The 15,039-nt window shown below is 42.8% G+C and overlaps 1 protein-coding gene across 4 annotated transcripts in view; it reads right to left on the bottom strand.

Annotated features, from left to right (window-relative positions):
• The window catches only part of ARID3B (AT-rich interaction domain 3B), a 49,495-nt gene that overhangs the window by 22,157 nt on the left and 12,299 nt on the right, over positions 1-15,039 (bottom strand). For all 4 annotated transcript variants that reach the window (XM_074232703.1, XM_074232704.1, XM_074232705.1 and 1 more), the window contains exons 2-3: positions 3,880-3,951; positions 3,571-3,643 (exon numbers count right to left, since the gene is read on the bottom strand). In XM_074232703.1, the coding sequence (XP_074088804.1) occupies positions 3,571-3,643; positions 3,880-3,951 (145 nt within the window). The remainder of the gene's footprint in view (positions 1-3,570; positions 3,644-3,879; positions 3,952-15,039) is intronic.

Below are 15,039 nucleotides of genomic sequence, written 5' to 3'. Positions count from 1 at the left end.
TGCAGAGTGTACCAAAGCCAGCTCTGGGGTCAGCAAGACCCTGAGCAGGCCCTTTAACCTCTCAATACCTCACACAAATCTTTAAGGTTCTCATTTGCAGAAGAATAGTCAATTTACACTGACTATGGAGTCTCCTCATCTGGAATTCTCAATGCCAAAGAAAGCACAGGTTAATAAAAAAAAAAAAAGGCCTGGATAAAGCCAAAAATCGCTACCTGTGGCCATCAGGGATCATAGAGGTTACAACAGCTCAAATTTACGTTCATCAAGTACTTTCCTCCATATGTCCTCATAATAATTTGAAGAAATTGAGGTCCTGTGAGATTAGTGTTGGAGGCTGTGCTGGAGAAGGAGGAAGACACAAAGCCAGACAGAGAACTCCATAAGGAGCATGCCCTCAGTTCCTGCAGTACTGTACAGTCCAGTTTTATGGTAGCCTGGGCTGAGCTGGGTGGGGGTGTATCTTTGCCCAAAGGCAGGGACCCAGCAGAGCAAGATGATCTCTTGGCTCCTCAGTTAAGTTCTATATACACTAGACAGATAAATGTTCAGAGAAGATTATGTTCTTATAGTCTGGAAGAATCAGGGAAGGCCTCTCAAGGGAGCTAGGCTCCTCAGTGATCCATCTGCCTACCTCCCTTACCTCAATCCTGTTCCATGGCTTTTTGTAACCAATATCTTCCACAGGATCCCTTCTCCTGGGCTGGTTCATTAGGCCCTCGTGCTAGGCCCTCTTCTCTTTGGGTCACTTCAACAGCTCCCACAGGCCCATTATCTCCATCCAGACCTCTCTAAATGTAGCCCAAGCTCTCTCATAGAATCACAGAATCTGAGAGTTGGAGGAGACATTGGGGCCATATAGAACAACCCATATACAATGGGAATCCCCATTCTGGGCCAGCTCCACAGAGCTGACCTCCACAGAGGGGCAACCCAGCCCATCTCAAGGTCACCCCATCCTTTGTCTGGGTGACTATTTAGTCTATTTAAGTCTATTTAAATTGGCTTCTTTGCTATACCTATCCCCTGATCCTAGCTCTGCCCTCTGGAGCCCAAACAGAAGAAATCACCCTCTCCTTTGCTGGACATTTCACCTGGATGCTGCAGAGAAAGCACAAGTTTACCAAGTCCAGGGTCATGGCATCAGGGTCACCTGCACCTTCTCCTCTCTCCCCAGTTTGTTTTTAAATTTTTAAGTTTGTTTTTGCATCTTTTGTCTTTGATATCTGGCCTCTTCTAGCTTACATGGACAGCACCAGCTTCCTTCAGGCTTTCCTTCCTCAGCTCTGACCAGACTGCTCCTCCACTCAATCGATTTCAGTGATTCTTTATTCCCTCTAGGAGAAATTAGAACTTCCTGTTTGGCTTATAAAGTCCTTCAGAACCTGGCCCCAAACCATCTTCCCAACCCTCCCTGTACCCTGGAATTCAGATAAACTGATCTTCTTCTCCCTTACAAACCACCTGCCATCTCTTCACCCTGGTCATTCCTAGTGCCTGGCCTTGTCTCTCTCCTTTCCATTTCTACATTAAGCTCCTCCTGATCCCTGCCACCCTTCTCCTGTCACCCTTCCTTATTAACCCTGTACTTAGTTATCTTGTATTGTTTTGCATATCATCTACAGAAACTGTCCCAAATGTCTGAGAGCAACTGTAACTTCTAGGATAACTCCCAGATCTCCCCTACATCTCCTCAGATCAAAAATTCTTTGACGGCAGGGAGTGCTTCAAGGTCAGTTCTTTCTATCTGTCCCCAGCACCTCGGACAGTGCTGGTCCAAAGCAGGCAGCTCCATGGGCTGGTTAACATGATCCCAGGCTACAGACACATCCAGTGAAGGGCATCAGCCCTTGGGCCCCCAAATGAGGAATCTGGAGCAAAACAGAGCATCTTATCTAACCATTGATGTCTCTGAGCACTGAGCAGATGGAATATGCAAACAAGTTCATTCAATGTTCCCTCCCCAAGGTACCTCCCAGACAATCTAAGCGCTTCATGGTAGCCCATCCGTTTTTTTTTTTTTACAATAAACCAAAGGCTTAGCAATTAACCTCGCCTGCCAAATGACAGCTGAAAGCCAGCCAACTCCTGTCTCCACTCTTCTGATGAGGTTTAAGCCAGGCCCAAATGCCAAAGACCTCTAGCCTCCCTATTCAGCACCTCAGGAGCCTGGTAAGGCTGCCCTGGCTGTTTTTCTGTCTTGGCTGACTCGATACTACTCTCCCATTTCCCTTTAAAATCCTTCTGGGAAATGAGCACAGCAATAAAGAAGAAAATAAAACAGTGGAAATACACTGCTGATTAAAATCTATATTGCTATGGCAGCCCCTTCAAGCCAGGATCAGCTCCTGGCTTGCACCAGCTGGGCTTGTGGAGCTTGTAAATAATTAAAAGGTAATTGGAAGGAGAGACCAAAGTATTAAGTGGATTTTTCTCTCTCTCTGGGTAAGCAAGAGGTTTTCTGCTGGCAGTCACATATATTTTCAGGATTATATCCTTTCTTAACTTACAGTGATGTGTAGCTCCAGATAATGATTAAATGTGTAAACCAGTTAGCCTTCCTAGACCCTGTCTTTGCAAAAATTGATGGCGATGAAAAATGGAACTCAAAGGTTTCAAAATAGCCCTGTGAACAATCCTGTAGTTACACATATACTAGCCAGGCAGTTGCTAAGGCTCTTATAAGCAAAAAGATGGGGAGAAGAATTGTTCTGGGGGAGATGGGGAGGATGGCCAACACAGCTCAGCACAGGCTGAACCGAAGTATCTTAAGCCCCTGCTTTTAGGAACTGTTGATTTCTCTGTCCACAAAAGGACTGATGCATGAACCCTAGAAATGGTACTGAAGCAAGGGGCTGTGGAAAAAACATGGTAGGCACAAGTTCTTCCCATGACTTTGAACAACCGAGGATGATGGTGCCCTGGGAGCTGAAGAACTCCATGGTGTGAAGTTCATGATTCCTGCCCATGCTTCCTGAGCACTGACCTTGTTAGTGACCCAGCTCCTGGAGCAGGATGTAAAGCAGGAAGGAAAAACACCAGGTTCAAGACTCAATCTTGCCATGGACCCAGTGGTAGGGGGTGAGGAGGATAGAGAACAAGGAGGAATAAAGTATCGGGAACAGTGACAATGTGCTAAGCAAGATAATGGAAAGAAGCATCCAAGAGTCATCTGAGAAGAGTGAAAAGGGCTGGGCTCTCTTCTTCATGGATGACCTTTGCTTCAAATCCTAAGGGGCTCTTATTCTCCCATTTCCTTTTCTCAGTCTCCAGGATGTGAGAGACCCTGCAGGGGGCCCTGGCAAGAGTCAGAGTGAACAACAGAGCAGCTGAGATGATCAAATGGAGGAACATTTGATTTTGAAATGACTCTTGGGACTAGTTAATTGGAGTAAAAACAGACAAGGAAGGATGTATATGACCATTCCATCTAGATTCCTTCAAAGCTCCTCTTTACTCAATTTGGTTGCTGGTTTTGCTACTAGACCCAGAAGTGAATAGCAAGACTCTCATGTTGGGACTTTGGAGCTATGACTCTGGAAGGAGGCTGGTCAATAGATGAGTACTCACCCCTCTTCTGCATGAAGATAAAAAGGTCATCCAGGAACTCTTTCCGTTCAGGGTCACTGTCCAGTTCATACAGCTGCAAACCCCATCCCCCAAGAAAAAAATGATGTCAAAAACCATCCTGCTGGTGGAAAAATGCCACGGATACAAAAAAGTTACCTGCTTCCATTTGGGGACCCTCCTCAATAAGAATCATGACCCACCCCTATCCTTAGCTTCAGAGAATTGGGTAGGATACTAATGATTCATGGAAATAAACTTTCTTTTTTAAATCCAAAAGATTTTTGCCACCATACAAAACATAGCACAGACCTTAGCAAAATCCCGAGAGATCTCTCTTCCCCGACTTCCATCAGCATCATCACTCCAAGTCAAACCACCATTCTGAAAAGAAACAAAGAGGAAAAGTTTATGTGGGGAAGAGAAGGAAAAGGGAAGGAAAGACAAGCAGAATGTGAACTAGGGAGTAATTTAAAAGTGAGGATAAAAAGTTCCTCTGCAATTCAGTTATAATGGCTCACATGAAATTCCAGTCAGAAAGCATCTGAAACAAATAGTCCCTCATTCAAGTCTGACATTGAGGTCAGGTTATTCTTCATTGCTTAAAAAAACAGGAAGGAATAAGGGAAAAAGAATGCTTTCTAAATGCAGTGGGATAGTGTTTTACCCCATGACTTTATCAAAGGGGCTTGGAGCTTCTCAAAGGCAAAGGCAAGAAAGGTTGGATAAATGTATGAGAGATGCTAGACATCTAGCTTCACCATCACAATAACACCATCAGCCAGAAAACTGGAAAACGATACACTTTGATCTCCCACCCATCTCTGTAAATGAACAAAAGTGGGAGAGAAAAGATTGGAGGGTAAAAGAAATTTAGAACTGGCATCTCTCCTCAAACTTGGTCTGTCAGACTTCAGGAACACAAGTTCTTGAAGTTAGTGCTCAGATTCCTAAAAGAAGAGAGTGATCTATGCTGCTAAAATGAAAATTTTCTTTTCAATAAAGAAGCTATAATTCTCCCAGCTGAATAGTTGGAAGACAGCTAATGTGATAGAGGGAGTCTGAGGGTTCAAAAAATCTTGACAAACTACAACAATGGACTAAATCTAATAGGCTGAAGTTTAAAACAAAAGAGTCTAAAACCCTTTATTTGGGTTGAAAAGAACCAACCTGCACAGATAGGGGATAAAAAAGACACAGTGAGGCAACAGTTTGTGACAAAAAGAGCTGGGTTTTAGTGAAATACTATCTCGAGCTGAACAAACAGTATGTTGGTCATCCTGAAGACAGGTCACAGCCCCACAATTACCCTAAAGCTCTACATTTGGGTCCTGGTCCTCTCCTGGGTGCCACACTTTAGGAAGGTCATTGACAAGAAAGAATATATCTCGAGGAAGTCCACAGAGAAATGATGGACTGAGCCACTGGAGGAAAAGGGAAAGGAATCAGAAATGAGAAAAAAACATTTAAGAGAGACAAACAAGATAGTTGCTTCAGATATCTAAAGGGCTATGAATGTTTATTTTCTTTGGATTCAGAGCATACTAGAGGAGCACTGGGTAGATGTTGCAGCAGCACATTAACATCTATTCTAAGGAAAATATTTCCAGGGCTTAGCTATTCCAAAGTAAGAACAAATTGTCTCCAGGTCACTTCAAGGCTCAACTAATACTGCTTGGCTAACCAGAGGGGAGCTGATTCCTCTTCAGGTCCTAAGCAGACAAACTCAGAGGCATCTTCCAAGTCCAAGGGGACATGCATTTATGTTAGAAGGTCATTGGTCAAAGGACAGGGAATATCAAGTTGCATTAGGAACTGTCTTGATCAACCAGAACTCCATTTTCTCCTGAAGAGGACACAGAAGTAGAGGACACATAAATTCAGAATTATTACAGTGGAGCTGAAAAAAGGCAAACATGCATCTCAAAAGGAGGGAAACAGACTCTGGGGGACACCTATAAGCAAGAAACAGGATTGGCCACAGAAGAGGCGGTGATTATTGAAGAAAAATGCTTGGGAACTCAAGAGTTGTGAACTATCCTTCAAGCAATCACTATTTAAATAGACATGACATTTTTCAACAGTAAGGCTAAAATCTATTTTCTATTTACTGTGCAAACTATTCATAGTTGTTTAAAGAAAACTTAACATAGGTGATTTCTGTCTATTATTTAAAATGCTGAAAAATGTCTATTACAGAGTAGCATGAATTATACTCCTTTGTTCTTCATAAGATTTGGAGGACTGGGAGGTGGAAAGGGAAGAAGGTATACCAAACTGGACCTTGCAGACCACTATATGTACCTCTCTAATTCACTTATCAAACATTAGTGAACATTACACTTGTTTGTAAATGCATTTTGTTCCCTTTACTAAGTTCTAAACTTGGTAGTCACAAACAAGCATTTATTAAACACCTACTGTGTTCCAGATTAGTTAGGCACTTGGAGAAGCTATAAAATGCAATGAATGAAAAAAATCCCCATTCAAAAAGGAGTTTTTCTAAATGTCATATCTCCTTTGGCACCTCACATAATGCTCTGCACACAGGTGGTGTTTAATAATTGTATCCTTTGTGTATGGGCAGTCTATAAACAACAATGTATTTCTACAGACCTATTCATTCAATCTCTATCTCTATCCATGAGTCTATAATCTCTTTCTATCACAGAATCTTAAAACTAGAAGGGAATTTAGAGATAGAGGAAATATCATGCTAGGAGGCACGCAAAGATGAATGAACATCTAAGACATAACTGATAATGAAAAAGGGGAGTTATATTAAGAAGATTAATGTGAAGCCCTGGGAAATAACAAACAATTAAAAAAATTAAGTACAAAAAACATAAACATGGCCCATTCCTATAAGAATAGGACCATGAAGATCAGAATAAGGTGAGGACAGTCAAAGAAAGTTTTCTTTTGTTTTTATACCTTACTGTGAGAAAGAAGCTGAAAAGAAAAGCCAAAAATAAGAAAAATGAAATACACATCCAGCCACACATACACATGGGCATCAAAGGAAGAGGATCATTGCTTAGGGTAAATGGAATGAAAACTCTGAAGTTCGTGAGACAAACCAAAGCAAGTTTTGCTTCTAATTTCTCTATCAAGGAGAATGATATTTGACCTGGAAAGTCATCATACAAATGACGAGAGAGAGAATTCAATATAAAAGCCCAAGAGAAGAGAAGATACAGTAAGAGAACACTTTGCTGACATTTTAAAGTCATGTTCATCTAGAAAAGTAATATTCTAGGGATGAATCAGAACAGATGATGCTGGGCCAACACTGCTTTCATTTTTTATGGAACTTCTAGACTACCGGAGCAGGAAAATGTTATCCATGTTTTTTTACAGACATTTTAGCAAAGAAGTTGATAACAGTATCTCATGCTGGTCTTATAGAAGAGAGATGTGAGCTAGATAGTCACATAACTGAGTATCTTCAGAACTGATTGAACAGTCAGACCCAAAGAGTGATCTTGAATGGTTCAATGTGCTACTATCAGTACTAGGAAAAGAGTTCTCCAGTAGAGTGTATGAGGGATCTGTACTTTGCCCAGTCTGCAACAATGACTTGGTAGAGGAATGGATACTTTGAGTGGACTTCAATGACTCGGGAAGAGAAAGTGAGGTCAACAACTTTGTTCAAATCTGACTCATTTAAATCCAATTCATGAGCAAGTCATCATCCCTGATGACATTGATCCTCTTCAAAAATGAAGAACAGGGGCAGCTAGGTGGCACAGTGGACAGAGCACTGGCCCTGGAGTCAGGAGTACCTGAGTTCAAATCCAACCTCAGACACAATAATTACCTAGCTGTGTGGCCTTGGACAAGCCACTTAACCCCATTGCCTTGAAAAAAGAAATCTTAAAAAAAAAATGAAGGACAAATAACAGATACTCTGCTTATTAAATCTGCCCCAAACTACATAGAATAACTAATATACTGAATGGCAAGGATCAGGATTCAAAAAGACTTTGAAAGTGTTAGAACATCAGGAAGAATCAAATATTTAAATAGGGTTCAATCTAAAAAAATTCTAAAATTGGATTAAAAATCTCCACTTGAAAAAGTACAACTCGGGTCAGTAGCTCATCTGAAAAGGACTTGGGAGTTCTGGTGGACTGCCAGCTTAATGTCAACTTTTACTTTGAGCAACTAGGAAAGCAAGAGACCTCAGGTTGCAAGAAGGGAGAAGGGGGCCCTAGTTCTACTGTCCACTCTTCTGCTTGGATCACATCTAGAACACTGAGAGCAGGTCCAGATTAGGAAAGCCATTGACAAGAAGAGTGTCCAGAATGGGAACATCAGGAGGGCAAAAGGGCTCTCTCTGCCATGGTAAGATCAGCCCAAGTAACTGGAGAAAAGCTGCCTGGAGGGTAGGTGATGAGGGGAGAGGAGGTGGGGATCTGAAAAACATTTCCTAGACTCTATCCCTCCTAGAGGACAGGCTTTTTCTGCTTAGCCTCAGAAAAAATAGGAGCTGTTAATGAGAGGAAGTGGTGAAGAGGCAGATTTACATTTGACATCAGACATTATAGCTTTTCAGAAGTAGAATGAATGGGATAGCTCAGGTTGTGATGGGTGGCCCATTAATGATGGTGTTTACACAAAGGCTGGATCAATACTTGTTTATCTTGCAGGAGATTGTTATTTTTGAAGATAGGTAGGATGGTCACTGACATCCCTTCCAACTCTGAAATTCTGTGATACTAATTTTAAAGAAGGGAAATGTGAGATGAGGGCAGTGGGGTGTGCAACTAGCTCAAAGTGATAAAATAATATTGTCTTCACAACTAAGTTACTGAAATGAGAATATTTAGTAGGAAGATCAAATAGACAGTTCTACTTAGTTTTCAAAGCTCTTTGTAACCTGGCCCCAACTCCCTTTTCCAGTATCACAAAATACTGCCCTGCATGTACTCTACGATCTTCTTACCATTCCTCTAAATCTCTGCCTCTTAGAATCCTGAGTATCCTACAAGTCTCAGCTTGGGTCCCTCCTTCCGAAAGAGGCTTTCCCTAATTTAATGAGGGAGAATTTGATTTCCAGTTTAACATCTTCCTCCTCTCTTGCTCACCTCATGTAGCCAATCTGTTTTCAAGCCTTGTTGCACTATCTTTCTGACATCTGAGCCCTTGTCCTCCCAAACCCTACCCCCTAGCCATTCCTCCTCAAAAATGATGAGTTGGCACCATCATCATTAAGAAGAACTGAAACAAATGATAACCTTACAAAATGCATTATAGTGTGCAAAATATAGAGTTTATCTTGTTAGTTCTGCACAACATCCCTGCGGGGAGGGAGTGACATTATTGTCTCCACCCTACAGAGGCAGCTTTGGAACACCAGGTTTCTGTGCTTCAAATCCAGTCCTTTGGCCACTGCGGTTCAGTGCCTCAATATGGGATATCTGCCGACAGATGTTTCCTCTTGTGGAAGGGAAACTCCTCAAGGGTTAGAATCATCTGGATTCCCCAGACTGGTATACAGTGCTTAATAAATACCTGTTGACTGATTGATCCTGATCAGTTGAATTGAGTCACCCTTCCTTTCTCTGATGTCCCGTCCAGTCCATAATCCTCCCCCGACCCCAACCTACCTGTAAGACTGTGATACAAGCTGTCTAAGCAGCAGAATCTTCTGGGAGGAACCAAATGACATGTAAATGAGACCAGGCCCACTAGCCTGGTGTAACCACCATGCCAGTCAATCAATGAATCAGCATTAGGGGCTTACAATGGGGTCAACTTGCTGGGTCCTAAAGATACCAAGAAAAAGCAAAAATAAAACAGAAGGCTTGGCCTCAAGAAGCTGAGGCTCGAATGGGGAGAACATCTGGAGCACAGAGCAACCTGGGGTAGGAAGACACAGGCACAAGGAATCTGGGATCCTGAAAAGCAGAACTGGGGGAGGAAGAAGGCAGCCAATGAGAAGCTTCAGGGCTGAAAGGGCTAGCTTCACATGTGAAAAATAACAAGGAAGCCCAGATGGCTGGGCTCCATATGGTTGCTCTATAGGGAGTAAACATTCGAGAACACAGGAGAAAGCCAGATTGTAAAGAACTTTAAATGCCAGACAGAGGTTATATTCGATATTTTATTCTAGAGAATACAATGGAGTTTTCCAAGGGGAGGGAGAAGAAAGGGGTGCATCACCTGATCTACACTGTTAGGAAATCAGTTTGGCAGCTTTGTGAAGGGCAGATCTGACTGGGAAATGGCTTGAGGTGGGGGAGCTTAATTAATTAGAAGGTTATTTATAATTAAAAAAAGTCCAAGTAAGAGGGGTAGCACAGAAACAAGGGATGTCATAAAGACAGAAACAACAAGGTTTGACAACAGACTGGCTACATGAGGCTAGTAGAAGTAAGAAGAGGTAGATGTTAAATAGGAAATCAGATTCTACTCCTCTCTGATGCTCTGGAAAAGAATTTTGAGAGATATATAGATAGAAAGCTATACAGAGATAAAACCATAGAAATAGACAGATATGGATGTGTGTATGTATATATGTGTGTGTATACATATGTGTGTGTGTAGTTTTCGTGTGTTTGTCATACACATACATAAACATATTCATTTATTGGCAGGGCAGCAGTGAGGAGGCAAAAAGTCCCCCAAATGCCATCCTTATTAGAATGATGTGTGCTCAGGGGTTTTGTCTGTGATCATATGTACCAGCAGTGGGTTGATGGCCAATGTCTCTGAAAATGCTGCCTGCACTCACCAGACTGGCCAGGCCTGGTGCTAATCCCCACCAGTTGGAGCACCATCAGCTCAGGAAAGTCAGTGACTAAGCAAGAAGGAACACAGATACAGGCAGATACAGACATGGAGACAGATAGACCCATACATCCACAGAGTCACCCATACATCCACAGAATCACACATACAAACACAAACACATATCCACAGTCACACACAGAGACACAGACACAGAGAGACACACATCCACATCCACAGTCACATCCACAATCACACACACGGAGACAGACACACACATCCATAGAGTCACAGAGATACAGACAGACAGACAGACAGACAGACACACACACACACACAGAGTCCCCAGCATTCTGGTATCATCTGGTAGTCACAAAGCCAATGAATAATACAGATGAACAGCATCAGCAAAAGCAGGTTGAGTTGCAGCAGTGGGCGGGGGGCTGCTCTAATGCCCGGTAATTTCGGTTGAGCTGGTAATTCCTGCTGGAAAGTCAATTAGCCTGTGAGCCCCCATCAGCTGAGAGACATTTACTGGGGATTAGGCCACTTCTGTTATGTCAGCTGTTTATTGTGGCAGGTCAATCTCTAACTCGCTCCAACCAGAGATCTGAAGGCTGGTTTTGTTTTCAGGAGAATTTTTCTGTGTCGCTGTCACTAAGAGAGATTAAAACACAGCTTTTTGCTAATTACAGTAATTTCCAGCTGCTCTGAAATGCCCACCTAGAAACCATTTAATACTCAGCTGGGTTGAGGGAGCAGAGGACACATACTGGAGATTTTCAACCTAGCTTTCAATAGGAGAGGGTGTATAAAAACAAACATGTGTGGGTGACTGAAAGCTGTAGGTCTTTGTGAGAACACAAACATCTCTAGGAGAGAGGCAGAAGGAAAGAGAAAGGGAAGAAGACCCTTTGAGCTGGGGGTACCTGGACCGTCAAAGTCAATGGCTTTCCCCCAGTTCTACCCAAGCCTCTAGGCCATCTATGGCATCTGCTGTTAAGAAGGGTCTGGTCACTGAATCTATGACACTAAGTGCCAATTGTTAATAGGGCTTAAAAACCTGTTTTAATGATGGGATTTTTAACTCGAAATGCCATAAGCTCAGGAATCAGTCCAGCAAAGTCTAGAGGACAACTGCAAAGAAATGGGAGGTGGGGCTCTGTGAATGATTTCACTGTTTGCCCCAACCAGGCAAAGTAAAAAACAACTTAGAGTAAAATGGATAAGCAATTGCTCATAGCTATGGACAACCAAAATCCTAAAATTGTGTAATTCAAAATTCCAAATTGAATACATAAATACAAATGGTGGGAAAATCATCATGCATTAGCTTCATGGTAAATTCTTTCTCAGAGGTAGCTAGGCCTGGGGAGAAACTTTTGATTCTCAATGAGTTATCTGCTGTTTTCTAGCTCAGGATCTTCTTGCCATCTCAGCCTCTCTGGGCCTGCTCCCAGCCCTCCCCCACTTCTGGATGGCTTGGCTTTTCACCCTGCTCAGCTTCTACAAGAGCTTGGTATGCTCATTCGAGGCAGCTTTTACCAGCCCCAGGAACCCTCCACAGGGCCCCGGGTTGAGCGTCTATTCCTGGAAAGTCACAAGCTCAGAAACAGACTGAACACTGGGTCTGTTGGAGGCAAGTGGGCATTGGAGGAGGCACCTCGCTGTCAGTCTGTGGGGAAAAAGCAGCTGAAGATAACTCCAGGCACTTGCAAGATCCAGGGCTCTAAAAGAAATAGAGTGTGGCCGAACTGGCCACTGAACACAGGGGCTGACCTGTCCAGGGAAGAGCCTTTGATACCCTGTCAGCAAGAGGATGGAATTACCCTAGAAGTGCAGGCAGCAGCCCCCCATCTCTTATTGCCATTTACAAGCCCGCCAGTCCTTCCGCCCCCAGGACTCCCTCCCAAAAGCTTTGATCTCCCCAGGAGTCCACAGGAAACTGACAGTTTGTCACTGAATACCCACCCAGGCCCAGCTGCAGATGCACCCGGCTGCTGTGCGCCCATTCAGCTCAACCGCCACCAAGAGGGAGGGGAGGACAAACAGGTTTCCAAAATAGTGCAGAAAGAAGAAAAAAAGGCTTCAGTAGCCAGGGAGAGGAGGAGTGACAGAGACAGAGAGACAGAGCCAGAGCCAGAGAGATAGAGACAGACAGAGAGAGAGACAGACAGACAGAGAGACATAGAGATAGAGACAGACAGACAGAGACAAAGAGAGAGAGAGAGAGTGTGTGTATGTTTGTGTGTGGTCTGGGGAAATTATATACATTATGAAAGGAGTCAGAATCAACAGCTTCCCCCCCCAAATAAATGTTCAAGCCAGAAGGCAGCTGTCAGTGGGAGTTTCTCCCATCCAGGGGCTCAAATCCCAGAAGGTTAGAAAGTAAATGGCCCTTTTGGTTGTGAATCTCAGGCCAAATACCAAAGGTCCTGCATTCTTTTTTTTTTTTTTAACAATTCCTAAATCTTTACATTTCTAGACTCCTTCAGGAATATGGTTCTTACTCAACTAGTAGGGAAGAGAGGCTGTGGTTAAGAGTCATCTCAGCAGCACCCAACCTTAATCGTTCAGCCAGAGCTCCACAAGACAAATATTCTTCTTTGGGGAGACTGTAATCATAAGACTGGGTTTTAAAGCTGGGAGCTGGGGAAAATCCACTTTGCTGGAAGAAAGTCCAATTATTCCACACACACCAGCTGGGAGAACTGGAGAAATCAATGCTTTTCCCACCCACCAAGCAAGGAGAAGCACGGGTTAAGAAGCTGTGTTAGAAATGTGTCTAAAGTACATCAAATAAGCACAAACGTTTGTTTCACTAATCATGATGTGACAGTTAGTCAAGGGGATCTTTAATGAAAATACTGCTCTTGTTTAAAACTGCTTTTCTAAGCTTGGGAAAACCTGCACAAAGTGGAGCAGAGCAAACAAAAGAGATGGCGGATAAAAATAATGCAAGTGCAAAGAACCACTACCACCAAACTACTGGAAATGAATGTTATAAAAGCATACACCCCCCCCCCCCAAACTCAGCTTAGTGAAATGAAGAAAAAACACCTCTCTCCACCTTTTTAGAGAAATGCACATCATTGCAAATTTTTCACTTTTTCAATGTATGGATTGGTTTTGCTGATTTTTCCCATTCTTCCTCTCCTTTATTTTTGTTTAAAGTCTTTATTATAAGGAATAGCTCTTTAGGAACAGGAAGGGGAGGCATCCTGGAGGAAATATAGGCAGTATAAAAACCACAGCTATCAATAAAATGTAATCTTTTTTGAAGTGCTCTTCCTAGCACTTTGATGCCTTAATTTCCTTAGATTTAAACTGTAGTTACTACTTCTTCACAGAATCAGAGTCTTAGAAGATACAGCTTGAAAGAAGCTCATACCCCTCACTGTACAGATGGAAAAACTGAGACTTAAGGAAGCTGATGTACCAAAGTCACCCAGGAGTAATGAACTATGCAAAAAAAGAGCTCTGAATTTGGAGCAGGGAAACTTCCCATTCAGTCACAGATTGGATCAGATGGTTTCTTAAGGTCTGGGGAGGGCATAGAAGGGAGGGGGTGGAGGGTCTGAGGTGGGGATGGGCAAGACAGTTCAAAGTCTGGAAATCAGAGAAATAGCAGGGCAGGTTCATCAGAAGACTAGTGTTCTATGGGGAACAGGAGTTTTCTCAGGGAAGAGGTGTGGGTAATGTGATGAAGTAGTTGCAATGGAAGAATGGTGCAGCTGATGGATATTATGGTTATGGGAGGAAGACAGGGACACCAATCAGGAGATTTGCTGAGAAGAAAGTCATCATCTGGACGACAGTGATAATGGGAAAATTAAAGGACAAATGGACAGATCAGGAATTTTGAAGAAAGAAGGATGAAAACTAGAGAAGAATAAATCATAATTTCAGGTTTGGAGCCTTGGGTAAATGGAAGAAGACACTGCCACTGATCAAAATACAAAAATTGAGAGATGTTCACCCAGGACTCACAGACAAGTGTTTGTCAGACTGAGATGATGAAGTTAATTCTGAAAAAAGTGCAAGATCTGACTCTAAAGGATCTGGCAAGAGAACTAAACTCATGTGTCAACCTTTCAATGGTGTGAAAAAAGTGGTAAAAGGGGAGAGTCCCTCTCTTTAATGTCTTTCCACTGGAAAAAGTTTGGTGCAGAGGAAAGAGGGCTTAGGATTGGGCTTAGGACCAATGGCTCTGAGTTCCAACTCAGTTCTTCAACATGCTTTCCTAAGTGACTGTGGACAAGTCACTCCATCTTTCTGGGCCACCATCTGGTTTCCTCATCTTTAAAACGAGGGGGCTAGACCAGATGACCACTGAGGTTCCTATTGGCAGTAAATTTATGAGTTTATGGATCTTTAAATGTACCTCCAATTCTTGCTCCTTTCTGTGATTTGTTAACAAAAACAACCCCCCAAAGACCAAAACAAAGCACATTCTCACCATACCTCAGAGTCTCAGGAGCTAGGTCTGTATTCCTTAGAGCTCTTTCCCCCTGGAGACAAGAGGGTCTGACTTTAAAAGCAATTAAGCATCAGGCTATTTTAGGATTATTCTCGGACCACCTGCAATATCTTATTTTTTTTTTTTGTTTGTTCGGTTTTTTGTTTGTTTTGTTTTTAGGTTTTTGCAAGGCAATGGGGTTAAGTGGCTTGCCCAAGGCCACACAGCTAGGCAATTATTAAGTGTCTGAGGTCAGATTTGAACTCAGGTACTCCTGA

Source organism: Macrotis lagotis, chromosome 4 (assembly GCF_037893015.1).
Source record: "Macrotis lagotis isolate mMagLag1 chromosome 4, bilby.v1.9.chrom.fasta, whole genome shotgun sequence".
In the NCBI taxonomy this organism is placed as follows: domain Eukaryota; kingdom Metazoa; phylum Chordata; class Mammalia; order Peramelemorphia; family Peramelidae; genus Macrotis; species Macrotis lagotis.
The sequence above is the reverse complement of the archived record's forward strand: the minus strand, read 5'-3'. Positions and strand labels throughout refer to the sequence as shown.